The sequence below is a fragment of the Hylobates moloch genome, unplaced genomic scaffold (assembly GCF_009828535.3).
Source record: "Hylobates moloch isolate HMO894 unplaced genomic scaffold, HMol_V3 SCAFFOLD_3, whole genome shotgun sequence".
Lineage (NCBI taxonomy): Eukaryota > Metazoa > Chordata > Mammalia > Primates > Hylobatidae > Hylobates > Hylobates moloch.
Genome location: NW_026652278.1, coordinates 64,179,817 through 64,207,442, shown reverse-complemented (window position 1 = coordinate 64,207,442; position 27,626 = coordinate 64,179,817). Strand labels below are relative to the sequence as shown.

General features: G+C 42.1%; 1 protein-coding gene across 1 annotated transcript in view; it reads right to left on the bottom strand.

Moving 5' to 3' along the window:
- Positions 1 to 26,568, bottom strand: part of DDX21 (DExD-box helicase 21) — a 29,460-nt gene extending 2,892 nt beyond the window's left edge. Inside the window, exons 1-14 of the mRNA XM_032138780.2 lie at positions 26,267 to 26,568; positions 22,005 to 22,448; positions 20,128 to 20,203; positions 18,816 to 18,994; positions 16,743 to 16,860; positions 15,032 to 15,217; positions 12,994 to 13,139; positions 11,762 to 11,911; positions 10,083 to 10,244; positions 8,471 to 8,590; positions 7,391 to 7,464; positions 4,444 to 4,603; positions 3,163 to 3,297; positions 554 to 598 (exon numbers count right to left, since the gene is read on the bottom strand). Of these exons, the coding sequence (XP_031994671.1) occupies positions 554 to 598; positions 3,163 to 3,297; positions 4,444 to 4,603; positions 7,391 to 7,464; positions 8,471 to 8,590; positions 10,083 to 10,244; positions 11,762 to 11,911; positions 12,994 to 13,139; positions 15,032 to 15,217; positions 16,743 to 16,860; positions 18,816 to 18,994; positions 20,128 to 20,203; positions 22,005 to 22,448; positions 26,267 to 26,353 (2,082 nt within the window). The 5' untranslated portion in view covers positions 26,354 to 26,568. The remainder of the gene's footprint in view (positions 1 to 553; positions 599 to 3,162; positions 3,298 to 4,443; positions 4,604 to 7,390; positions 7,465 to 8,470; positions 8,591 to 10,082; positions 10,245 to 11,761; positions 11,912 to 12,993; positions 13,140 to 15,031; positions 15,218 to 16,742; positions 16,861 to 18,815; positions 18,995 to 20,127; positions 20,204 to 22,004; positions 22,449 to 26,266) is intronic.
- Between the last annotated feature and the right edge of the window lie 1,058 nt (positions 26,569 to 27,626).

Sequence of the window (27,626 nt, the reverse complement as noted above, 5' to 3'; positions counted from 1 at the left end):
ATTCCAGCACTTTGGGAGGTGGGTGGATCACCCGCGGTCAGGAGTTCGAGACCAGCCTGGCCAACATGGCAAAACCCCCTCTACTAAAAATACAAAAAATTAGCCGGAGGTGGTGGTGGGCCTATAATCCCAGCTACTTGGGAAGCTGAGGCAAGAGAATCGCTTGAACCCGGGAGGCGGAGGTTGCAGTGAACCAAGATTGCACCACTGCACTCCAGCCTGGGTGACAGAGCGAGACTGTCTGAAAACGCACACACACATGCATGCACACATACACACGCACACAAAATCTGTATGACATATGTAAGTGTTAAGGGGTGGGGAGAGCTGGATATCGTTCACAACTTTGTATAAAGGAAATATAGAAACCAGGTGGGTTCAACTACAAAAATATCAGAATTAAAAAGTTAGGGGGCAATATTCCAAAATTTAATTATCAATTATCTCTTACTAAAGGAACCAGAACTATTGTTTCCCAATCTATTATTCTCTATTTTCGTAATTAACATTCTACAATTTAGGTACGTTAACTTTAAAATCTAAGGGAAAATACCTGTATTTCTGTTACTGATGCGGTAGGTACATCAAAGCAAACACCCTAGAAATCAAAGCAAATGGAAGTTAATCCAACCAACGCACATTAAAAATACTCCCTTTAAAAGACCACGTATTCTTTAAAAAAAAGAAAACAAAAAACATAAAGCAAAAAAACCACCAGGTATAATTTTAGATGAACTTTAGACCAAAGCTAATACATTATAGCTGCCAAAAGTACACTGCAGAAAGACAAGGAATATTGAAAAAAAGAACCCCAAACGATTTAGAACTTTCTAACTATAGACAGTCTTAGCTATTACACTGTGCTAACCCCCTAGTGGCTATTAACTACATTTTATTGCTGAGCAAACAGGCTTGGAAAGGTTAGCTGACTTGTCTAAGGCCCCACAGCTATTGAATGGAGCAAGTATTTAAAATCTAGTCTGTATGGCTCTAAAACCTATAGTCTAAACTATATACTGCCTTCCATCAGAAAAGCAATGCCAGCTATTCAGAATGACCTAATTAAAAGCAGAAAAACAAGTGATCTTCTATTGTTGATTTTCTGGTTTTTCTTAATTCAGCCTTCTGTAAGAGTATGAAAAAAATAATACAGGACACCATCTTTTTTTTTTTCCCTCTTAAGATAGGGTCTTGCTCTACTGCCTAGGCTGGAGTGTAGTGGTGCAATTAACAACTCACTGTAACTTTGAATTCCTACAGGTGCATGCCACTACATCTGGCTTTTTTTTTTTTTTTTTTTTTGGTACAGACAGGGTCTCACTACATTGCCCAGGCTGGTCTCAAGAATTATCTTCCCAGCTCAGCTTCCCAAAATACTGAGATTACAGGTGTAAGCCACGGCACCTAGCCAGGACACCATCTTTAATATTAAGTGCCATCCTCTCCAATCAAGGAAATCATCTAAAAATATAGTCAAACTATGTATTAACTAATACAGGCACTCCTCCCCCTGCTGTCTTCAACTGCAATATTTTATAAGGAACACCCCTTTCACCCCAAAATTTACCCAATCATAACATAGGTATCATCACCTACTGGTGGATTTTGCCATTCATGGGAATCTTCGCTTACATATTTACAAAGTAGAGTATAATCCCAGGCATTCACTGGGTATAGAGGCAATTAGAAAACAGTTTTTGCCTTTGAGTGTTCTTGAGGCTCTCCATTAGCAAACACAGCAAGGTAAAAGTTTACCTGCATCAACACGTGTCCTAAAGACTCTGAAATGCAGATAAAGACGCCCCTCACATTGCCTGGTAAGATTTAAGGCTAAGCAAAGTCATAAAAGCTACTTTGGAGGAAAAGATTTATATATATATATAAAATTTTTTTTTTCGAGACGGGGTTTCACTCTTGTTGCCCAAGCTGGAGTGCAATGGCGCGATCTTGGCTCACCGCAACCTCTGCCGCCCGGGTTCAAGTGATTCTCCTGCCTCAGCCTCCTGAGTAGCTGGGATTACAGGCATGCGCCATCATCCTCGGCTAATTTTGTATTTTTAGTAGATACAGCTTTTCTCCATGTTGGTTAGGCTGGTCTCAAACTCCCGACCTCAGGTGATCCGTCCACCTCAGCCTCCCAAAGTGCTGAGATTACAGGCATGAGCCACCGCGCCTGGCCGAAAGATTACTATAAATAGTAGGTTCAGCATGCACTGAGGATGAGATAAAACATGGTGTACTGGGCACTGCTGGAGTAAATGGTGTTGGTAGCAATGAGGTAGAAATTAAGCTGTAAGGCTAGCAAAGGCCAGGACATGAAGGATCTTATCCTCCTATGAAAGGGTTGAGACTTTATCCCACAAGTTTTGTGGAGTTGCTTAAGGAGATAAACAACATGGCTAGACATGCAATAAGTTGAAGATAAACCTGATTGGTTCACTAGGCCAGTGGAAACGTGGAAACCTGAGATCTTTTAGGGGCTTCGCCAAGTCAAAATTATTTTCATAATAATGCTGCCCTTTCCACACTCATTCCCTCAAGGTACAGTAGAGTTTCCTAGACACTATATGATGTGATAAAATCATTGCTCTGATGGCTAATGGAACATGATATTGTGTTTTAGAGTTCCAGTTTTAATTTCTAATACAGTAAGTATCAATAGATATAACCCATACAAACAAAAGCTTTTGGGGGTCCCTAACATTTGCTAAAGGGATTGTGAAACCAAAATGTTTGAGAATCCTTGTGATAGTCTATGGCATAAACCAAGAGAAGGCCTCAGAAGAAAGAACACCAGGTTTGGGAGGCAAAATTTTTCATTTTTCATTTGAATTCAAGATTCTGAATAAGTCCAGTGCTAAAATAGGATTGCTAAGAAAAAAAAAAGATTCTGAAAAAGTTACTTTAAATAACTGTTTAGGTGGAGATGTCAGGGAAGCAGCTGGATCAAGTCTGGCATTGTGAGAACGGTTCAGGCTGGAGATAGAGGTACAGCAGTTGTCAGTGGCAGAGTGGCATCTGAGGATCACAGATGAGATTACCCAGGGAAGATGAGAGAGTGAAGAGATGCAGCATCCCCACAGAACAGGAAGAACCCAAACCACACTGTTTTCCTGCCCACATAAAGCCCCATCAAGGTTACAACAGAGACCCCAGCCTTACCAGCTTTCCTTTGAGAAAAACCATTCCCTTCACTTTAGAATCAATCTCCTCGCCCAGCTGCTCTTTAAGTTCTTTCCAAGCATAACTAATATTTGGCATTTCAATTGAGCACTGCAAGATCATGGTCACAAAACCCTTACACAAGAAAGGAGAATAAAATTAAAGTGCTGAAAATAAACCTAATTGATAAATACCTGCTTTTGTGATTCTAAAATATTTCTTGAAAAGTTATTCCTAAAAAACGTATACCTCACACAAACAATTAGTAGAAACAGTCCCTGGTTTTACTTGGGGAACTCTGAGTAAGACTGGTTGATTGTACCAATGTCAATATCTTGGTGTGGTATTATAGTTTTCCAAAATATTGCCATTTAGGGAAGCTGGGCAGAGTATACAAAGGATCTCTCTGTATTATTTCTTACAGCTACATGTAAATCTACAATTATCTCAATAAAAATTTGAATTTACAGGAAAAGAAAAGCATACACCTTCTAAAGTTCCTAGGTATGCTGGCTAAATGTATTATATGCATTTATGCATGTATATGTTTGGGCTACTTTAGGATTAAAACAATTAAAAATCACATACCACAAAATTCACCATTTGAAAGTATATAATCCAGTGGTTTTTTTGTTTGTTTTAGTACATTTGTAAGATCTGCAACCAATCAGCACTATCTAAAATTTCAGAACATGATATAATCCACCCAAAAGAATCCTGCGTCCATTACTAGCTACTGCCATTCCTCCCTCCACACAGCCAGTCAGGACCACTCATATTTTCGGCCCATATGGATTTGAATGTGTATGTGTGTGTGTTTAAACATGGGAATTATTGGTTCTTTTCTTTTCTGAGACAGAGTCTCACTCTGTCACCCAGGCTGGAGTGCAGTGGCACCATCACGGATCTCTGCAGCCTCAACATCCTGGGCTCAGGTGATCCTCCCTCCTCCCATCCCAGCCTCCCAGGTAGCTGGAACCACAGCATGTCACCACGCCCAGCTAATTTTTTATTTTTTATATTTTGTAGAGACAGAGTATCACTAGGTTGCCCAAGCTGACCTCAAACTTGTAGGCTCCAGCCATCCTCCCGCCTGTGCCTCCCAAAGGGCTGGGATTACAGGCATGAGCCACTGTGTCCGGCCAGAAATTGTAAAATACAATTAATACTTTATTACTTTCATGAGAAAATGAAAACAACTGGGAAGCTTAAATGAAACTCTTTCACATCCTGCTCATACCCCAAATTATGAAGTGTCAGGAATGTGCTGCAGAACCTTACCACATTTGAGTTGATCAAGGAGCGCTGGTCTACGGACGTGGCACCTGAAATATGGGCCAGTGCTGCTGCCAGAGCTTCCACAGCTCCCTTCTCCTCTATCAGCTTCTCAGCTGATTGCTTGAAGTGACTAATGGCAGTGGGAGGCACGGAATCCAAAAGCCTGTTGTTTGAGAGTGTGTTAGGAGAAAGGATACTAGAAGTGGACAGATTTCATTTCTAAGACATCTCAAGATAAATGAATAACTTTCCAAATCGTTCACATGTGTAACACATTTATTTTGATGCAGTGTATAATAATCATATTGCTATAGTAATAAATCCATTCCTTTGACTGTATGTAATTCTAATTTATCACCTACCCCACCATTTTATCCTAAGGAAATAATAAAACGAGAAGTTCACCATGGTGTTACTTATAATATACAAAAAGTATAAATAATTTTAAAATGTGCATCATCTGGGCTGCTTATATAAGCCACAAAACAGACATAATAAAATGTCATACTACCATTAGATGTGATGATGAATAATGTCAAGAGTTTTTATACAAGAAGCATGTGTTACTTTTAGGATCAGAAAAAACCTATTTCCATTCTGAAGTTTTAAAAAAAAGCTGGGTGTGGTGGCACATGCCTGTAGTCCCAGCTACTTGGGAGGCTGAGGTGGGAGGATTGCTTGAGGCTGCAGTGAGCTATGACTGTGCCACACACAATCATTTTAAGAAACCCGTCTCTTTAAAAAAAAAGAAAATAAAAGAAATAAGAAAAAGACCTCCAAAGTCAGTTTAAAAAATGATAAGGACCTTTATGGGACTATTTGTACATTTTTTAGGGGGTCACTATTATCTTGGCAATAATAAATGTCCCATTCAAAGTTGAAAAAGATCATCCAGTAAAAGGGTAGAAAGTGATATGCAGCAGTGTCAGGGCTGGCACTCTGGAGGCTGTTTGTTGTATACCACCAGCATCTTTGTCCCATTCCCCTTCTTGACCATCTAACCCCAACTCTCCTTAACTGGCACCCAAGGGAACCCTGTCTGTAGGATACTTAAAAAAAAACATGCTATGCTAAAATAAATTTGAAAAATGCAGTTAAAATACACTCTTTCGAGAGGGCGGTGGCTCATGCCTATAATCCCAGCACTTTGGGAGGCCAAGGCGGGCGGATCACGACGTCAGGAGATTGAGACCATCCTGGCTAACACGGTGAAACCCTGTCTCTACTAAAAATACAAAAAATTAGCTGGGCGTGGTGGCAGGGGCCTATAGTCCCAGCTACTCGGTAGGCTGAGGCAGGAGAATGGCGTGAACCAGGGAGGCAGAGCTTGCAGTGAGACGAGATCGCACCACTCCACTCCAGCCTGGGCAACAGAGCGAGACTCAAAAAAAAAAAAAAAAATACACTCATCCTTCCTCTCCTCCCTTCCCTGTCTTCTTTCTTCCTTCCTTCCTTCTCTTTCTTTTTTTTTTGAGATAGTCTCACTCTGCCACCCAGGGTGGAGTACACTAGCCCAATCACAGCTCACTGCAGCCTCAACCTCCTGGGCTCATGCAATCCTCCCATCTCAGCCTCCAGAGTAGCTGGGACTACAGGCACTTGCCACCACATCTAATTTTTGTATTTTTTTTTTGTTTTTTTAAGACAGAGTTTTGCTCTTGTTGCCCAAGCTGGGGTGCAATGGCGTGATCTCGGCCCACTGCAACCTCCACCTCCCGGGTTCAAGCAATTCTCCTGCCTCAGCCTCCCGAGTAGCTGGGATTACAGGCGTGCGCAACCACGCCCGGCTATTTTTTTATATTTTTAGTAGAAACGGGGTTTTTCCATGTTAGCCAGCTGGTCTTGAAATCCTGACCTCAGGTAATCCACCCACCTCGGCCTCCCAAGGTGCTGGGATTACAGGCGTGAGCTACCGCGCCTGGCCTAATTTTTGTATTTTTTACAGAAATGGAGTTTCACCGTGTTGCCCAGGCAATCCGCCTACCCCAGCCTCCCAAAGTGCTGGGATTACAGGCATGAGCCACCATGCCTGGCCCAAAACTTTCATTTACAAAACTTTCCTGAACTATTAATATGCTGACTGACATCCAGGATTTCCTTCGATCATGGACTCCCTGTGTCTGTTTTTTAAATAAGCATTTACAGTAACTGTGGAAACCACTATAAAAATGATGCCCAAACTCAGTGGTTCTTTAACAGAGAATGTAGGTCACCACCAGGAGGCATCTGGAAAATGGTTTCTGGTTTTTATAATGCCAACCCTACTTACCCTGAGTATGCGGCACAGGGAAATCAGCCACGGATCCTAAACAGCTAAATATCCTTCCATTTGCAGGACAATCCCATAAAAAGTAATTCTCTTGCCTCCAATGACAGCAGCACCTCCATTTGACAAACTGTTAATTAACCCAATCCTCACCATCTAGACATTTACTATTAACGAAGCAATCAACTTTCATCCTACCAGGCAAGGAACTGGATTAACGTAGATTTGGAATGTAATCTGTGGTCTAATCAGCCAGTGGGTGAGAAGCACTTATACTATACCTAAGATATCCCTTAAAATATCCTAGACAAAGCAAACTATTTTAATAGTGGTTTCCTCTGGTAAACAGGATAGGACAGGGATGAGTAGAAACGAGGATATCCACTTTGTGAAATTCTACTTCAGCACTGTCTGGTTTGTTTTTTTTTTTTTGATAAACAGGTTATCAGTTAAAAAGAATAGGCTGTGCATGCTGGCTCACGCCTGTAATCTTAGCACTTTGGGAGGCTGAGGTGGGAGGACTGCTTGAGACCAGGAGTTGAGACCAGCCTGGGAAACATAGTGAGACCCTGTCTCAAAAATTTAAAAAAAAATTTTTTTTAAAGTCAAATCCTATTACTGTACAAAGACATGCAGTATTTGAACAAACACTAAAACAGACCATAGCAGTGGTAGGGAACATACCTGATGGCATCTTTGCTGGAAGCTTTTATTATTTCTGTTGCAGAAGGAACACCTATTCGTTTGAACTTAATTCCCTACAGGAAAATGAACCACAGTTTAATGTACAATGGCCATCAATTGTTTCCAATAAGATAAGCAGTCCCCTAATTTTTTAATATAGGCCAAATGTATTTATTACATTAAAAAATGAACTTTTAATTTTAGACTTACAGAAAAGCTACAAAGACAGTACAGAGAGCTCCAGGTTTCTGCTATTGTTAACATCTTACACTGTTAAGGTATATTTGTTTCAACTAAGAAACCAACATTGCTAAACTATTAATCGAACCCCAGACTTTATTCCATGTCTGTCTTTCCTTCTTTCCTTGTTTTTCATGACTTTGACAGTTTTAAGGAGTGCTGGTCAACAGTTTTGTAGAATGTCCCTCAGTTTGAGGTTGTCTGGTGTTTTCCTCATGCTCAGGGTTATATATTTGGGGGAGGAATACCCGACATGAATGCTCGCCTCACCACCTCTTATCAGGGGCACATGCCTATGTGCCTATCACTGATGATGTGACCCACGATCAGCTGGCCTAGGTAGTGTTTGTTCATCTCTCCACGGTAAAGTCCTCACTCCCCACCTTACTGTATTCTTTGAAAGCAAGTCCCTAAGTGCAGTCCACTCAAGAGGAAGCAGACGAGTTAAGCTCCTGCCAAGGGGCAAGAATCTACATACACTATTCCAATTCTCCTGGAGGAAAAATTAGTCTCTTCTCCCTTTTATCCTTTTGACATACCCTCATTCATTTGATTTTCAAGCAATTCCTACAGCCTCTCAATCTTAATTATCTCTGGTTCATATTATCATTGTCTGAAAACTGCCTTTCAAACATATGAAAACAAAATCACTGTTTTCAAATGCAAAGTAACTTCAGAATGGGCCTTTTATCACAGGACAACATATGTACCTAACAATAAGCTTTCAGTCATTGCCACACACTAGAAATAAAAATATTTTAAAGTGGATAAAAATTGAAGAAACCAAAGACTGACTTTAGAACTCAACATTTGCTTAATGAAAGGTAAGAATAGTTTTACCGCTTTTTGCTCCACTTGTACTAATTGATATTCTTCCTTGTGCTGATAAAAGCAGATGCACACCCCCGTCCTTCCAGCTCTGCCTGTCCGCCCGGATCGATGAATGTAGGACTCTACATCCTATTGAAGTAAAATACATGAGTAACACTAAAACAAAAAAGAGAGACAAACACCTGAGTAGCCTACGCAGGTCAGTGAACACTAGCAATTGTGGTTATAAGCCTGGGGACATGAGGAAGAAGGTCCCTTAGCACTTCAATTTAAAGACCTCTGGCAATTTTTAAAGCTTCTAGAACAGTGGTCCCTGTCCTGCAGGCAAACTTACAAAGAGCATTGTCTAAATAGTGCTTGTCCATTACAGGCATATATGTAATTCCAATTTTCAGTCTTCCAGTAGACACACTGAAAAGATTTCTTCAAGAAGCTTAATGTATTTTAACTCAATATATCAAGTCTTTTTTTTTTCTTTTGAGACAGAGTCTCGCTCTGTCACTCAGGCTGGAGTGCAGTGGCATGATCTCAGCTCACTGCAACCTCCGCCTCCTGGGTTCAAGTGATTTTGCTGTCTCAGCCTCCCAAGTAGCTGGGACAACAGGCATCTGACACCAGGCCTGGCTAATTTTTGTATTTTTAGTATAGACAGGGTTTCACAGAGTTTCGCCATGTTGGCCAGGCTGGTCTCGCACTCCTGACCTTAAGTGATCCATTTGCCTCAGCCTCCCAAGGTGCTGGGATTACAGGCACGAGCCACCATGCCTGTCAATATATCCAAGTCTTATCATTTCAATATACTATCTACACAAACCAGGGTACCAATGCAATATTTTGTATTTTTTCCATTAAGTCTTCAAAATCCAGACCACATAATAAAAAGTTATGCACTATGTATTTTACACTTGCAGTACACAGATCAATTCAGATCACCTACATTTCAAGTGCTCAACACAGCTAGTGGCTACCATATCAAAAAGTCTAAAGGCTCGTGAAACAATGTTTATACCACACACTCATGAGACTTCCTTTTTAAGAATTGGTGAATTCATAGTCTTCAGTTATTTTTCCCCATTGTTGTAAGCAGCCTTTAACCGTGGGGGATTTGCCAATTTGGGTGAGATTTTGTGGTCTTCATGTTGGAAGTGATTGGAATACCTTTAGAACAACCTTTATTTACATGAAGAACTATCCACATCAAGTAAACTATGCTTCAGGGTCCTCCTTGAGAGGTTCCTATAACTCACAAAGCTAAGCATCTCTAACCAGAGGTTAATTACAGGCTCTTTCTCTCCCCTGTCCTCTAGGCTCATGCATTTATCTATCTTACTTACCCCTATCCCATCTATGTCCTTCCACCCATTCTCAAGGTTTGGCTCAAAAATCACACTATATCCCAAAGTCACCTTTTGAACCTCTGTCTGCTGATTGCACTTCTACTCAAGTGTCAGTTCTGAGGGGGGTGTCTCATAACAGGTTCATTCTCAAAATCACCCTTAGCATCCCAGCACTCAAAAGATAGCTATATACTAATGATATGAAAGTAAATAATACAATTTCCAATTTGTTTTAATACCCCAAAGAAACAAAACAAAATAAAATCTAAGCATAAAGCACATACCTTTGGTGGAGAGCTTTGTATAACCAAATCAACCTCAGGGATGTCTAACCCACGTGCAGCAACATTGGTTGCCACCAAAACTCCAAAACTACCATTTCTAAAACCTTTCAGGGTGATTTCCCTTTGCTTCTGTGGAATGTCTCCATGCAAGGACTGAGCATCCTGCCAATAAATAAATGGATGTAAGAACACCAGCTCCAATAATACAAGTACTTTTTCTCTTCATCAGTTACGCCTGTAAAAGACATTCATATTTTGGTGATATGCCTGTTGAAAACATTACAAAGGGGAAAATGTGTCTTGAATGGATAAGCCTCAATATTATTTCCAAACCCGCAGTTATCAATTCCAACTGTATCCAACTTTACTTATTGAAGTTGAGGATATGAGACAAGAGTGATCAAACCTATTTTATCAGTGTAACCTTAGGTCTGAGCCACCCTTTCCTCATTTGTGCGATGAGATGCCATGACATGCACACTCTGATCATTAGAAAGAAGTGAGGCCAGGTGCAGTAGCTCATGCACTTGGGAGGCCCAGACAGGCAGATTGCTTGAGCCTGAGGTTTGAGACCAGCCCGGGCAATATGGCAAGACTCGGTCTCTACTAAAAATTAAAAAAAAAAATTTTTTTTTAAATAAAATTAGTGGAGGGTGGGTAGGAGAGCATCAGGTAGAATAGCTAATAAATGCTGGGCTTAATACCTAGATTATGGGATGATCTGTGCAGCAAACCACCTTGGCATACATTTAGCTATGTAACAAACCTGCACATCCTCACATGTACCCCTGAACCTAAAAGCTGAAGATTAAAAAAGAGTCTTCCCAATTAGATAGTAGTGACTGTGGCACAACCTCATGATTATGCTAAAAGCCACTGAAATGTACATTTTTAAATGGTAATATGTGGCACATGAATTATATCAATAATAAAACACCATCCAGAAAAAAAAGCCAGGTATGGTGGTGCATGCTACCTGGAGGTTAAGGCTACAGTGATCCGAGATCACACCAATGCACTTCACTTCAGCCTGGGCAAAGGGAGTGAGACCCTGTCTCCAAAAAAAAAAAAAAGGTAGGCCAGGCGCAATGGCTCATGCCTATAATCCCAGCATTCTGAGCAGCCGAGGCAGGTGGATCACTTGATCACTTGAGGTCAGGAGTTCGAGACCAACCTGGCCAACATGGTGAAACCCCATCTGTACTAAAAATACAAAAATTAGCTGGGCGTGCTGGCACATGCCTGTAATCCCAGCTACTCAGGAGGCTGAGGCAGGAGAATTGCTTGAACCCAAGAAGCGGAGGTTTCAGTGAGCCAAGATCACACCATAGCAGTCCAGCCTGGGCGAAGAAGCGAGACTCCGTCTCAAAAAAAAAAAAATTAGCCAGGCGTGGTGGTGCCCACCTGTAATCCCAGCTACTTGGGGGGCTGAAGTGGGAGAATCACTTGAACTTAGGAGGCAGAGAGCCCAGATTACACCACTGCACTCCGGCCTGGGTAATAGAGTGAGACTCTGCCTCAATTAAAAAAAAAAAAAAAGTAGCTTCCTCTCATTTCTAAACTAAACTAAACTAAACTGGTATTCACTGAATGAATGAAAATCAGACCAAGAGCAGATATGCCCAAGGTGAAGATTTGTTGATATCCCCAGCTTTGCTGGCATAAGAGGAAGGACCAACCTGCTTTATAGCTGAATTCTGGGACAGCTCCTGGGCTTCTTTCTTGGTTTCACAAAAGACGATAGTGCGTCCTTGATGACCACTATATACTCGGATGACATCCCCAATAACTGCTGCCCTCTGAGTCCAGTGGCACTTAATAGCCAGATGCTTATATAAGAAGAAAAAAAACATCTACTTAGTAAAGCTTTGCTGGAAACTAAAATCACAACACAATGATGAGTGAGCACAACACTAATGTTCTAATGTCTTGCTCCTGGAAACAACTACTCAAGCCTAATAAGAGCTGTCTGCAGCCACCACTGAGAGAAAAAAACCTAAATAAGCCAGTAAAGCAGAAAGCAACATGATCTGCCCATCTCCCCATGCCTCTCCCCTTTCTCTAAAGAGCATCTAACTTCTTTATTTTCTGACAACCAGGAAAATGCAGGAAATGCCATTCCCTAGCTTTCTACAGGAAACCAAATAACCAACAAATTTCTGTATGTTTTGCCCTTTCATTTACTTAAAAACCCAATCTGTAGTAGATTAATTTATACAGGTCTGTTCCTCAGTGAAATTAATTCATCTAGGTATCAGAATCGAAGGTGAAATTTTAAACTTCAACACTTTTAAGCTTAAACACAAAGCACTAGATTTCTCTGCTGCCCTCTAATGTTTAAATTTTAAGTGTGATTTATGTTTACATAACTCAGATAGATTTAAGTTCCAAATCATTCTGAAATGAAATGAGGCCATCGATGATGAAATTTTAAAAACACAGCTATCAGGCCAGGCGTGGTGGCTCACACCTGTAATCCCAGCACTTTGGGAGGCCGAGGTGGGCAGATCACGAGGTCAAGAGATTGAGACTATCCTGACCAACATGGTGAAACCCTGTCTCTACTAAAAATACAAAAATTAGCTGGGCGTGGTGGTGCATGCCTGTAGTCCCAGCCACTCAGGAGGCTGAGGCAGGAGAATTGCTTGAACCCGGGAGGTTGAGGTTGCAGTGAGCGGAGATTGCGCCACTGCACTCCAGCCTGGTGACAGAGCGAGACTCCATCGCAAAAAATAAAAATAAAAATAAAAACACAGATATCATATACAGCTCAAATAGAAATATCTTTCCTTGGCTTTTCACATGGATTTAGTATTTATCTGGAAAAAGAATATTTGCCAGTCTTAATACTAACAGACAAGAAAAAAATAATATACAATTTTATATTCTGGCAACTAAGTAAATAATTTACCTCCACAGTTATTGCCGTTTTCTGAGTCTTTTTACCAATCAGGTCCACCTGTTCATATGTAGATTTCATGTATTTCTTGGCAACATTAAATACCCAATGAGGGCAAGTTGCAGAAAAAAGCAATGTTTGGGGATTGTCTTCAGAATCTTTGAGGAGGGGGAAAAAAAAGTCAATATGAATAATCCAAACAAGCCTACATAGTATTCCACCTAACCTAATACTTCTACAGTCCATCAACGTTCACCAGCAACCACCTGAGGCCAAGTCAGGCACTGAGGACACAAAACTGGAAGACAGAGGTTCCCCAATGGGCAAAGAAATACCGCTAGGTAATTTATCTAAAAGATCCTTAAAATAGTGAAAGTACTTTAAAGTTATTTTGCTTTCTGACCATTAGGCTTTTGAATTACAAACGAAATCTATTCTAAGATTTCTATTCTCAATATTTTATGAATTTAGAATTCTTGTCCAATCATTGAGTCCAGCTACTATTTTTGTTTGTTCAATTCTACTTAAGAGTGCCATCACATTCTCAAACATTCCAAATAGAAGTGTGGTAGAATCCTTCTGGAGAGAATTTGACAGTGTATATTGAGGAGCATGAATTATTTACACTTTTAAGCTCAGTAATTCCACTTCTGGAAATCTATCCTAAACAACCAATTCCAGGCCAGGCACAGTGGCTCATGCCTGTAATTCCAATGCTTTCAGAGGTGGAGGTAGGAGGATCACTTGAGGCCAGGAATCAAGACAAGCCTGGGCAACACAGTGAGACCCTGTCTCTGTGAATAATAAAAACATTCGCCAGGCATGGTGGCGCACGCCTGTAGCCCTAAGCTACTCAGGAAGCTGAGGCCCAGCAGTTTAGGGATGCAGTGAGCTATGATGGTGCCACTGTACTACAGCCTGAGTGACAGGGTGAGGGCCTATCTTAAAAATAAAAAAAGGGTGGCCACGGTAGAGCACATCTGTAATCCCAGTACTCTGGGAGGCCAAAGTGGGAGGGAGGATCACTTGAGTCCAAGAGTTCAAGACCAGCCTGGACAGCATGGTGAAACCCAGCTCTACAAAAAACAGAAAAATTAGCTGGGCATGGTGGTGCACGTCTATAGTCCCAGCTACTCGGAGGATCGCTTGAACCTGGAAGGTGGAGGTTGCAATGAGCCAAGATCCCACCACTGCACTCCAGCCTGGGTGACAGATTTAGACCCTGTCTCAAAAAAAAAAAAAAAAAAAAAAAAAAATTCCAGATATTGAGGTGAGAAGCTATCTGTATAAAAGTGGCTAAACAGAATTATTTATATTGAATAAAAATCAAAATAGGCAAATGGTAGAATTAAGTCATGGCCAACCACTTCATACAGTATTTTTGCTGAATTTTTATATGTATAGTCAGAGTATAATCAACACATATACACAATAAAATGCAAAACATCAGGAATACACCAAAAGCAGACCACATCAAGATGACAGAAGATGGTATTTTTCTTCTTTTACTTTCCCAAGTTTTCCCCATTGTGGTAATATGATAAATCATGACTTTTTTTTTCCTCACCAGCTTTAATCCCAGAGTAATGACTTTTTTTTTTTAATCCAAGTTTCTACATAAAATAAGCCCCCTTCCAATTTCCCAAGGCTTTATTCATCTCTTAGAAAACTACTTAGTCACCAGGCCAGGCGCAGTGGCTCATGCCTCTAATCCCAGCACTTTGGGAGGGTGAGGCAGGCGGATCACTTGGGGCTGGGAGTTTGAGACCAGCCTGGGCAATATGGCGAAACCCCACCTCTACTAAAAATACGAAAATTAGCCAGGCGTGGTGGCAGGTGCCTGTAATCCCAGCTACTAGGGTGGCTGAGGCATGAGAGTCACTTGAACCCAGGAGACAGAGGTTACAGTGAGCCGAGACTATGCCACTGCACTCCAGGCTGGACAACAGAGTGAGACAGTGAAACTCTGCCTCAAAATAAATAAAGACAATTATTTAGTTACCACCCTTCCTTTGGTATTTTTTATCAGCTTCTTGAATTTGTGGATTACCTTTCTTGTACGCCACACTTAAAATCTCTTCCACTTGATCAGCAAATCCCATATCCAACATCTGGTCCACTTCATCCAGGACAACATGCTTAAGTTTGGTGAGATCTAGTTTGCCATTCTGTATGTGGTCTTTGATACGACCTGGTGTTCCAACCAGGATATCAATCCCATTCCTCATGCGTTCAACTATAAAAAACAATGACAAGATTTGCTGGGTTTTTAGTAAGTACTTTCATCTGTCTGGGGTACCACAGTTAACTGTATTGTTACTCTAAAATATTTGTTAAATACCTACAAGTACAAAGTAATATGCTAAGTAATAATGATAAAGATACTCATGGCACTCCTAATCTAGTGGGAAAAACATGAGAAGTGAAAAATATCAACAAAATTTAAAGCACCCAATTATAGTAAATATTTGAAATGACAGTCTAGTGTACAAAGTGACATAAAAGAAATATGCAGCCAGGCGTGGTGGCTCACGCCTGTAATCCCAGCACTTTGGGAGGCCAAGGTGGGTGGATCATGAGATCAGGAGTTCAAGACCAGCCTGGCCAACGTGGTGAAACCCCATTTTTACTAAAACTACAAAAATTAACCAGGCGCAGTGGCGGGCGCCTGTAATCCAAGCTACTCGGGAGGCTGAGGCAGGAGAATCGCTTGAACCTGGGCAGCAGAGGTTGCAGTGAGCCAAGAGCACGCCACTGCACTCCAGCCTGGGCCACAGAGTGAGACTGTCTCACAAAAAAATGATAAATAAATAAATAAATAAGAAAGAAAGAAATATGCACTACTGGAGGACAATAGCACCAGGAAAGAAATTACTTCCGGCTGGGCACGGTGGCTCACGCCTGTAATCCCAGCACTTTGGGAGGCTAAGGCTGGCAAATCACGAGGTCAGGAGTTCGAGATCAGCCTGGCCGATATGGTGAAACCCCATCTCTACTAAAAATACAAAAATTAGCCAGGCGTGGTAGCCTCCCGGGTTCACGCCACTCTCCTGCCTCAGCCTCCTGAGTAGCTGAGACTACAGGTGCCTGCCACCACGCCCGGCTAATTTTTTGTATTTTTAGTAGAGACGGGGTTTCACCGTGTTAGCCAGGATGGTCTCGATCTCCTGACCTCGTGATCCGCCTGCCTCAGCCTCCCAAAAGTGCTGGGATTACAGGCATGAGCCACTGTGCCCAGCCAAAACTATGATTTTTTTAATTCCTTAAATCCCTTCCTAATTTATACATCTGCTCTAATAATAAAGCTCCAAGGCCTTGAACTGGGAAGTAATGGAATACAAGAGCAGAGACTGTAACATTTGGCCCCTGAGCCCCAAGGAAAGAAAGCCTGCCTACATCAAGAAAGAAGAAACCATGCAGAAAGAGGGACAGACCCAAGGTCCTGACAGACAAGAGTAACCTTGAATTCTGACTTCCTATTTCCTAGAGCCCAAATGGACTGTCTTTTTGAGTTCAATAATAAGTTACCTTTGTAGCCCCTAGATAAATATAGATAGATAAAAGTCCTAAGAACCATATATAGGATTTGCCTATCATCAAGCAGGATCATGTTCTTGACCACGTTTAAACAATGGCAAAAGAAAATCCCCATAAATGACTATCCTATGTAGAGAAGCCAGATGTCAAGGTGAAAAGAAATCCAATCAGAGCAGTCAACAATGGGTGGCATTATACTTCCCTCACTTTTTCAATGTACTCACATTGACCTCCATAGGGAGTTCCACCATAAAAACAAGCCACTGACAGCTTTTTTGTGATGTCACTGAAGTCTTTGCTTACTTGATTTGCCAACTCTCTTGTAGGTGCAAGAACCAGTACCTGATAAAGAAAAATAATTGAATTCAAATTACTGTGTAGTATTTGTTTCTTAATCTAGTCCTTAAAGAACAGCATTCCAGCAAAAGAACGACTTGAACAAGGTCTCACACTGATGATGACAATAACATTAGCTAATATTTTTGTCTAATAGATCTTAGACTCTACTAAATTCTTTATATGTATTATACTGATTTAATTCTCGCAACCTTTTGAGCTAGGTATTAGAGGATAAATAACTTAACTAAGCCCCAAAGGCTAAGAAGGAGCTGAGCCTTCAAGCAATTGGGCTCCAAAACCTATAGTCTTAACCTCTACAGTAAAGAAAATTTGAAGCAGAACAAAGTCAGAGAAGTAAGGTAGAGCCAACAATGTAAGGGGCGCTTTGAATCCTAGAGCAATATGAGTTTGATCTATATATATATATAAAAAACATGAAACTGCTGGCCAGGCGCAATGGCTCATGCCTATAATCCCAGCACTTTGAGAGGCCAAAGTGGGTGGCTTACTTGAGGTCAGGAGTTCAAGACCAGCCTGGCCAACATGGTGGAAGCCTATCTCTACTAAAAATACAAATGAGCCAGGTGTGGTGGCTCACACTTGTAATCCCAACTACTTGGGATGTTGAGGCGGGAGGATCGCTTAAACCTGCGAGGCAGAGGTTAAGACTGCACCACCACACTCCAACCCGGGCGACAAAGCAAGACTTTGTCTCAAAAAAAAAAAAAAAAGTCCAGGTGCAGTGGCTCACGCCTATAATCCCAGCACTTTGGGAGGCTGAGGTGGGTAGATCACTTGAGCTCAGGAGTTAAAGACCAGCCTGGCCAACATGGTGAAACCCCATCTCTACTAAAAATACAAAATTAGCCAGGCATGGTGGTACACACCTGTAATCCCAGCTACTTGGGAGGCTGAGGCAGGAGAATCGCTTGAACTGCTACAGGTCCTCAAAATAGGGTAATGGTATGAAACTAATATGATTCAAGAACACCTAATACATTCATCTAAAAAATATTTAATGACTACCTACTATTGGCCAAGCACTATTCTATGTGCTAGGGATACAGCAGTAAACAAATTAACAAAGGGGGAACATGGACACTGGAAGGCCAGTGAGCAAGTGAGGTTAGGCCAGAAAGACAACTGCAAGAACCCACAGCCAAAGTGACAACATGGGCATTTGCAGTCATTTCAATGAGGTTAATGTTTGTTAAATGTCAAGTTCTCTAGAAATGAGCCCAATGGACTCACCCTAATATGGGGTCTTGGCCTTTTCACCTCTGACTTGCCCTTCTTTCCAGTCATGCTTTTTTTTTTTTTTTTTTTTGAGACGGAGTCTTGCTCTGTTGCCCAGGCTGGAGTGCAGTGGCGCGATCTCAGCTCACTGCAAGCTCCGCCTCCTGGGTTCACGCCATTCTCCTGCCTCAGCCTCCCAAGTACCTGGGACTACAGGCGCCCGCCACCACGCCCGGCTAATTTTTTGTATTTTTAGTAGAGATGGGGTTTCACGGTGTTTGCCAGGATGGTCTCGATCTCCTGACCTTGTAATCCGCCCGCCTCGGTCTCCCGAAGTGCTGGGATTACAGGCGTGGGCCACCGCCCATTCATGCTTTTCTACCAAAAATGCTTTCTCCATCTAGGCAAAAATGGTCAGACACTTGACCAAAGCTATAAGCCCCAGGGACATCTAAGGGTTTGAAGGAAATATGATGAGCATTAATTATATAGATGATCAAAACTGTGGGAAAAATTAAAACACTGAAATATACAGAGAATGATCTGTATATATTAATTATTAAATATAAAAGAATTGTCCTGGATTACTTTCACATAAAGATCAACAGTAAATAGAATGGGTGAATATAAGAACACAATACAAAATAGTAGGGTATGTACACAATGCCCAAGTGGTGTTTTTTCCTGTGCTGACTGAGAGCCCTTGTATTTAAGACAGTTACCTGAGGGGGACGGCCTCTCTTCCTGTCTTGCAGTTCCCCATGAAGTTTCTCAATCAAAGGGATGGCAAAGGAGAATGTCTTCCCAGTTCCTGTCCGTGCCTGTGCAATTAAGTCCTTCCCGCTGTAAACATGATGGAATGTCTTTGCTTGTATAGGAAATAAGAAGGTCACTCCTCGGCCTATGAACAAATTAACTGTGTTATCTCACACTGCAATTCTTAAAATATTAGCCATACTGACATACTGAAGTATATTACTCATGCTTCTGGTCCTATAGAACTAAGGAATTCTACCTTCTGGTCAACATCTACAAAGTTAGGCTCAAATACATATATTTTTTAAGAGACAAGGTCTTGCTTTGTCGCCCATGCTGGAGTACAGTGGTGTGATCATAACTCACTTGCAGCCTTGAACTCCTGGGCTCAAGTGATCCTCCTGCCTCAGACTGATAGACAGCTGGGATTACAGGTGCAAGCCATCATACCTGGCTCAGAAATATTCTGATAGTAAAGAATCTGCTTGACTGAAAAATATCAACAAACTGTAAAGCATCCAATTATAGTAAATATTTGAAGTCTTATCCATAAGCCTGAAAATCTGGTGCTTTGCAATGCAACTGTGCTGCTCCTGATTTAGGAAGCACCTACTTGAGTAACTGTGACTCCAGCTACTTCAGAAGCAGATTATTAAATGAATTCTGGGTTTACGCCTACAAATTAGGCTAATTAATCTAGAGATGCCTCAGAAGTGAAAGAGATAAAACACTAACATGGCATCACCTAATTGCTTAATTTCACCTGCACCATTAGTCATTACACTTCTGAATACATACTGTATTAAATACAATTTTTTTTGAGACAGGGTTTCATTCTGTCACCCAGGCTGGCGTGCAGTGGTGTGATCACAGTTCACTGAAGCCTTGAACTCCTGGGCTCAAGCGATCTTCCTTCCTCAGCCTCTGGAGTAGTTAGGACTATAGATGTGTGTTACCACGTGCCCAGCTAATTTTTAAACTTTTTGTCGGGACAGGTTCTCACTATGTTACCCAGGAAGATCTCAAACTCCTGGCCTCAATCAATTACAGGTGTGAGCCACCACAGAAGGCCTGAAGAAATTTTAACTACTTGTTTAAGAAGCATGAAGAATCATCACTACTATAGTACTATATTGAATACACAGGCCTACTTCATTATATGACTGCATATATCAGCCTACAATAAGAATACATCCTGGTTCATCTTAACAAAAACAGTGGAGTGCTTCTGTTAAAATAATACGTTCTAACATCATATGATATTTCCAAGAACATTACCTTTGAGAAGCTTAATAGTTTCTTCAGATATGGGAAAATTAGAGAAAGCACCTTCTTTTTGTTCCACAGGTATTTCCTATCAAGTAAAGGGCCACAGAAAGAAATCAATAATCACCTACACAAATTAATAGAGAATCTTCTGAGAAAGAGACAAAACAAGCTATCCTAAAGCAATTCTTCTAAACACATCACTTTAAAAATCAACCAAAAAGACACAAAAACCTTGATAGGTAAATCGAGATCTGAAAAGGAAGCATTGTCATAAATCTATAAAACCTCAACAAAAGAAAAATCTGAGGCAAATATATACTGGGTATATTATGTGTGACTAGATCTCAACTAAGATCTACTCCATAACCATAACCAACAATACACTGTTGGAAATGTCATTAGCCCTCTTCCAAAGCAGCATCTCTCGTAAACACACATCCATATAAAATGAACAAACGTTTTATAAGGTAGCAGTCACTGTGGCATTATTTGATAGTAAGATATCTGAATGCTCAATAAAAGTAGTAAGTAGATTTCAAGACATTTATATGAAGGATTATGTAACCATTAAGCGTACTTAATGAGGAAAATGCTTAGATAGAAACAGAAAAGTCAAGATACAAGATTGCATAGTACAATCCTAATCTGATTAAAAATAATAGATGCATATACTAAAAGTACTACAAGGAAACACCAAAAATTAACAAGATTACTTCTGTACTTGAAAAGTACAGGTATTAATATTTACTAAATGAATGGTGAAATTCCAGGAAGCATTTCTTTCTTTTTGCAAAATGTCTGCATTTTCTATTTTCTCTGGATCACATATTTTTTATAATCAGGAAAAAAATTACAAATGTTGACCATGATCTATAGCAAAAAGAAAATTCATTAGAATTAGTATTTTTCAGCTGGGTGTGGTGGCTTGTGCCTGTAATCCCAGCTACTCAGGAGGCTTAGGCGGGATTATTGCTTGAGGCCACAAGTTCTAGACCAGCCTGGGCCACGCAGCGAGATCTCATGTCTAAAAAAAAATTTTTTTAATACAATTAGTATTTTTCTTTCATAACTGAGTTTCTGAAAGATAAAAGAATTAGGTTCTGGACAGACATTTTATCATCCTGTTCAACTCCAGGATGATTACTTAATGGCCTAACCAAAAGGACTTAAAATCAACCTTTTCAGTAATTCCAATAATTTATTTGGTTAAACCCCTCGGAGGGAAACTAGGGCCCATTTACAAAACTGTATCTCTTCTGTTGACTGACTTGCAAATAAGCAGACCAAGACTCTCCCTAAGCTTAAACAGTATCTGCTTATTTGTAAAGGAGGCATTGTGACACTATGCTAATTTTTTTTTTTTTTTAAAGACAGAGTCCGCTGGGAACAGTAGCTCATGCCTGTAAACCCAGCACTTTGGGAGGCCCAGGCGGGCAGATCACCTGAGGTCGGGAGTTCGAGACCAGCCTGGCCAACATGGTGAAAGCCCGCCTCTACTAAAAATACAAAAAATTAGCCAGGCGTATTGGCACACACCCATAATCCCAGCTACTAAGGAGGCTGAGGTAGGAGAATCACTTGAACCCAGGAGGCAGAGGTTGCAGTGAGCTGAGATCGCGCCACTGCACTCCAGCCTAGGTAAAAGAGCGAGACTCCATCTCAAAAAAAAAATAAAAAAGACAGAGTACTCTTAGCTGAGCCACCGTGCCCTGTCGTGTGCTAATTTTTAAGATGAAGTCCCACTCAGCCTAAGGTATCCCCCAACCCACAAGGTGCTGACACATCACATTTTCTCCTACTATTGAAGAGTACATATAGCAGTTACCTACTTATTTAGCTGAAACAACAATGAAAGATATCTTCTACCCAATGAAATGCAAATGTACCTGCTCTATCTCACTGTTACTTTCTTCACTGGCAGCTTCACTGGGGTTACAGTCAGGTTCAGGATGAGGAAATCCATTCTTCAGTTTGAGGCTTTTCTCTCCAGTTTCTCCATTCATTTCCTTTTCTTTCTTCATCTTCTTGGGCTTAGGAGCATCTATTTCCTCCTCAGCAGGCTCCTCATTTTTTATCACTTTTTTGGTTTTAGAAGAAACCACTTTCTTTTCAATGGGCTCCTTTTTCTTTCTCAAACTTTTGGTTTTAGGAGAAACGTCATTTTGAGATGGCTCCTCTTTCTTTTTTGCCTTTTTGGATTTAGGAGAATTCATGTCAACTTCTGAAGGCTCTGCTTTCTTTTTAACTTGTTTAGCTTTGGGGGAAACAGTTTCTTCCTCTTCTGCTATCTCTTCAGTCTTATCAGATTTTGGCTTCTCTTTTTTCTCTTTCTAAGAAAAATTTATAAGGAAAATACAAACACTGAATAAGGCATTTATACATTTGCAACATTCATCAATTCCAGATTATTTCAAGATCATTTTCAACTTTAAAAAATACAATTTTGGGGCATTTCAACATTTGTACTTTCACGCTGTGATAAGGTAAAAATCAAAATAGTAAGCTTTTTCTAAAATCACTTCTTAGCTATATATAGAGATGAGTATATTTTCTAAGATAGTTTCACTATCTTGGAAAATGAAGAGTGCCCCTTAGTAACTATTCAACTCACGTGGGTCAAACAGTTACAAAACAGATTTTCTTTTTTGAGACAGAGTCTCGCTCTGTCGCCCGGGCTGGAGTGAAGTGGCACAATCTCAGCTCACTGAAACCTCCACTCCCGAGTTCAAGTGATTCTCATGCCTCAGCCACCCGAGTACCCGGGACTACAGGTGCGCACCACCACACCCAGCTAATTTTTGTATTTTTAGTAGAGGCGGGGTTTTCCCATGTTGCCCAGGCTGGTCTCAAACTTCTGAGCTCAGGCAACCCACCCACCTCGGCCTCCCAAACTGCTAGGATTACATGAGCCACCGTGCTTGGCCTATAAACCAGATTTTCATAAGGGATTTGAAATAAGGGATTTGGATAAGCTCATGGGATACTCCAACAGGCTCCAAACTCAATACTATAAAAAGTCCAAATTCTATTCCAACAGAATAAGGCCATGTATCTACAGATTGATGATGTTAAGCAGGTTTCTTTTCTTTCTTCCTGCTAAAATCCCAGGTAAAACAACAGGGATTTTTTTTGTTTTTTTAAGAGACAATTTCACTTTTTCACCCAGGTTGTGGTACAGAGGCATGATCATAGCTCACTGCAACCTCTAACTCCAAAACAGGAATTCTGCACTTTGCGTATCTCACAAGAGCAAATGAATTTATATAAAGACAGTTTAGGGCCAGATGCAGTGGTTCATGCCTGTAATCCCAGCACTCTGGGAGGCCAAGGCAGGAGGATTGTTTGAGGCCAGCAGTTCCAGGCAAGCATGGACAATATAGCGAGACCCCGTCTCTATTGAAAAAGTTTAAAAATTAGGCCAGGCGCAGTGGCTCACGCCTGTAATCTCAGGACTTTGGGAGGCTGAGGAGGGCGAATCACGAGGTCAGGAGAAGGAGACCATCCTGGCTAACACAGTGAAATCTCATCTCTACTAAAAATACAAAAAAATCAGCCAGGCATGGTGGCACGCACCTGTAGTCCCAGCTACTCAGGAGGCTGAGGCAGGAGAACTGCTTGAACCCAGGAGGCGGGGGTTGCAGTGAGCTGAGATCATGCCACTGCACTCCAGCCTGGGCAACACAGCAAGACTATCTCAAAAAAAAAAATATATTTTTTAAATTAGCCAAGTGTAGCGGCACACACCTATACTCCTAGCTACTTAGGAGGCTGAGGTGGGAGGATTGCTTGAGCCCAGGAATTCAAGGTTGCAGTTAGCTATAATCATGCCACTGCACTCTAGCTTGGGTGACAGTAAGACTCTGTCTCTACAAAAAATAAAAGGGCAGGATGCAGTGGCTCACACCTGTAATCCCAGCACTTTGGGAGGCCGAGGTGGGCGGATCACCTGAGGTTGGAAGTTTGAGACCAGCCTGACCAACATGGAGAACAAGCCTGGGCAACGAGAGCAAAACTCCATCCCAAAAAATAATAATAATAAATAATAAGGCCGGGCGCAGTGGCTCACGCTTGTAATCCCAGCACTTTGGGAGGCCGAGGCGGGCGGATCACAAGGTCAGGAGACCACGGTGAAACCCCGTCTCTACTAAAAATACAAAAAATTAGCCGGGCGTGGTGGTGGGCGCCTGTAGTCCCAGCTACTTGGAGAGGCTGAGGCAGGAGAATGGCGTGAACCCGGCAGGCGGAGCTTGCAGTGAGCTGAGATTGCGCCACTGCACTCCAGCCTGGGTGACAGAGCGAGACTCCGTCTCAAAATAATAATAATAAATAATAAAATAAATAAAAGAGACACTTTACGAAACAAAAAGTTATAAAAACTCAGTCTATCACCCATGTGTAAAAAAGATGTGCTTAATTTAAAATAAAGTAAGTTACAAGAATATGGAAGGAGTGACACCTTAGAACCAAGTAAGACATGACTGTGGCTCCTATTTGAACTTTCTGACCCTCTACAACTTTTCATACTACTGAAAACAATTAGACATGTGTTGTAGCCTCCTTAGAAGCCTGCTCTGGCAGAGCCCCAGAACAATCTTGGAAGTACATATTACGCTGAATTCTGCCTCCCGGAAACTTCAGGCCTGGTCTCTGTTCTCAAATCACAGATTAAGAATAAGCTCCTTGCCAACAAAAAACAAGCTAGTCTCCTTCCAAAATTTTAATTTGTTTTCATCCCTTGGTTCCACCAAATAAGACTGAGTTTCCCATCCTGGTGGTCTCTTTTGGAATATAACAGAGTTTGGTCATGTACCTCTGGATTTGAGCATGCCAAATTGAACGCAATTGACTGATGCAATGTAAACCAGGACCACGACCTTCTTGCACCTGAGTACAAATCTGCCGCGGCTTCCTACAATTCTAAAATATTGCTATTGTAAGAACTCCATATCAAAAGACAGAAAAACCAACAAGGAAAGTTAATTCTAAGTAGCGTACAACCTAAGTTCAAGGACAATCTTTGTTCCCACTGACTTGATTTCAGAACAGAGACTCAGTCACAAGTTAAATCACTAGGAAGCAACAGCAAAGCAGCGGACAGCTATCAAGGTTAAAATTACTGCACACTGCTGGCCTATATAAAAAATATGGTGTACACTCAGCACCGCAACACATGCCTTTATATTTCCATGGGAAATCTAGTCAACTCATGTGGGTCAAACAGTTGTAAAACAGATTTTCTTAAGAAGAACTGAATTACGTCACCTTCTCAGGGCGGCTTACCGGAAAACAAACTCTACTTCCCTTACTAGAGTTTAAAAAGTCACTAAAGACGCGGCCCACGTGCGAAGATGAAGTTAAGATCTCTCCAGTCTACTCTAAAGCTCCAGTGCCCACTTTTTTTTGTTGTTGTTGTTGAGATGGAGTTTCGCTCTGTTGCCCAGGCTGACCTGCAGTGGCGCGATCTCGGCTCACCACAACCTCCGCCTCCCGGGTTCAAGCAATCCTCCTGCCTTAGCTTCCCGAGTAGCTGGGACTACAGGCGCGCGCCACCATGCCCGGCTAATTTTTGTATTTTTTAGTCGAGACAGGGGTTTCACTATGTTGGCCAGGCTGGCCTCGAACTCCTGACCTCATGATCCGCCCGCCTCGGCCTCCCAAAGTGTTGGGATTACAGGCGTGAGCCACCGCACCCGGCCTCCAGTCCCCACTTTGACTTGACTTTCTAATTCCCTTCGCGCACGCTCATGCCGGGAGTTATGTCTTAGCCAACAACTTGGAGACTGACTGAAGGTCCAACTCTGCGCACTGTGTGAGGCGCGCCCAAGTCGCCGGGGACCACGTGGGACACCCGGCCTTCTCCCGAGCTCCAATAGGGCCTCTCTACCAGAGTTCCTGGGACATGTGGATGCCTATAAACTCAGAGGAAGAGATCAGCGCGCGGCGGACCTGGCTCGGTCGGGCAAACGACGCGTCCACTGCCCGGGGAGCGCACCACTCCTGGGCGACCGCCCGCCAAGACCCACGCCCGGTGTCTGGACGCGCTGTTACCCGCCGCGCGCTCCCACCATCCCAGCCCGGGCCCTTCTCCCGCACCCAGGGGTTCTGCTCCACTCAGCGTCCCTCCTGGCCCCAGGTCCCTCCGTTTCACCTTCTCGGTTTGCTTTCGCAGTGTCTCCCCTTTTTTCATTGCGGTGTCTGATTCCAAACCAGCGTCACTACGGAGTTTTCCCGGCATCTTTAGCGCAGTCTGCCCAGGCCGACCGGTCTTCTCAACCGCGTGGAGAGGAAGAGGTAGTTCCCCACCCTCGGTCCTCCCGGCTCTCGTCACTTCCTGTAGCAAGGCACTTCCGGGGGAAGCAGGAAGCACAGGAAAGGCTGCTCTCCGCGTGGTAAATTCAAAGCGGGGGTCTGTGACTGTGGCTGGATTTAGTGAATTGACCACTTGCAGCCCTTGGTCTAGAAGCCATCTACGGAACGGTAGAACTTCAAGGAATTACAAAGATTAGCTTTGTAGAACCTCTCCAACACTGGCTGGATTTTCCCTAGCCCCAGCCTGATAAATGAAGGTTTCCAGTTGCTTTTGAGTGGCGCATCTTCAGTGCTTTATGTTGTATTGCTCGAGTTTGCATGTACAGACGCGCGGATGTGTGTTCTTAATCATCTCTTGGAAACGTCTACTCTGAAAGTGTCGGCCAGACTCAGGAGCCTGAAGAATAAAAATAATTCAGTCGGGTCTGGTCGTGCATTCATGCGAGCACTCAAACATCTTATGAGCGTTCACTGTATCAGGTAGGAGAAACAGGAGTAGTATTCACTAGCAAACACAAAAGCCTTATCTCAAGAAGCTTTATAGACTAGCGGGAGAGAGAGGTCTTGTGGGTTTGAGACAGAGTCTCGCTCTGTCACCCAGGCTGGAGAGTTCCATGGCGCGACCTGGGCTCACTGAAACCTCTGCCTCCCGGGCTCAAGCGAATCTCCTGCCTCAGCCTCCAAAGAAGCCAGGACTTCAAGACCAGCCTGGGCGACACAGCAAAACCCCTATGTCTGTATATCTATATTTATATATCTATATATATACACACACACACATATATATACATAAAATATTTCATATATATAAAAGAAAAAATAAATTTCAAAAATGGGATAGAATATAGTAATATCTGACATTGAAAATCGGCCTTTTTTTTTTTGAGACGTAGTCTCGCTCTGTTGCCCAAGCTGGATGAAGTGGTGCTATCTCAGCTCATTGCAACCTCCGCCTCCAGCGATTCTCATCCTTCAGCCTCCCGAGTAGTTGGGATTACAGGCCTGCACCACGACGCCCAGCTAATTTTTGTATTTTTAGTAGAGATGGGGTTTCACCATCTTTGCCAGGCTGGTCTCGAACTCCTGACTTCAGGTTATCCACCCGTCTGCCTCAGCCTTCCAAAGTGCTGGGACTATAGGCATGAGCCACAGCGCCCAGTCTCTATTTCATTTTTTTGAGACAGGTTCTCCCTCTGTTG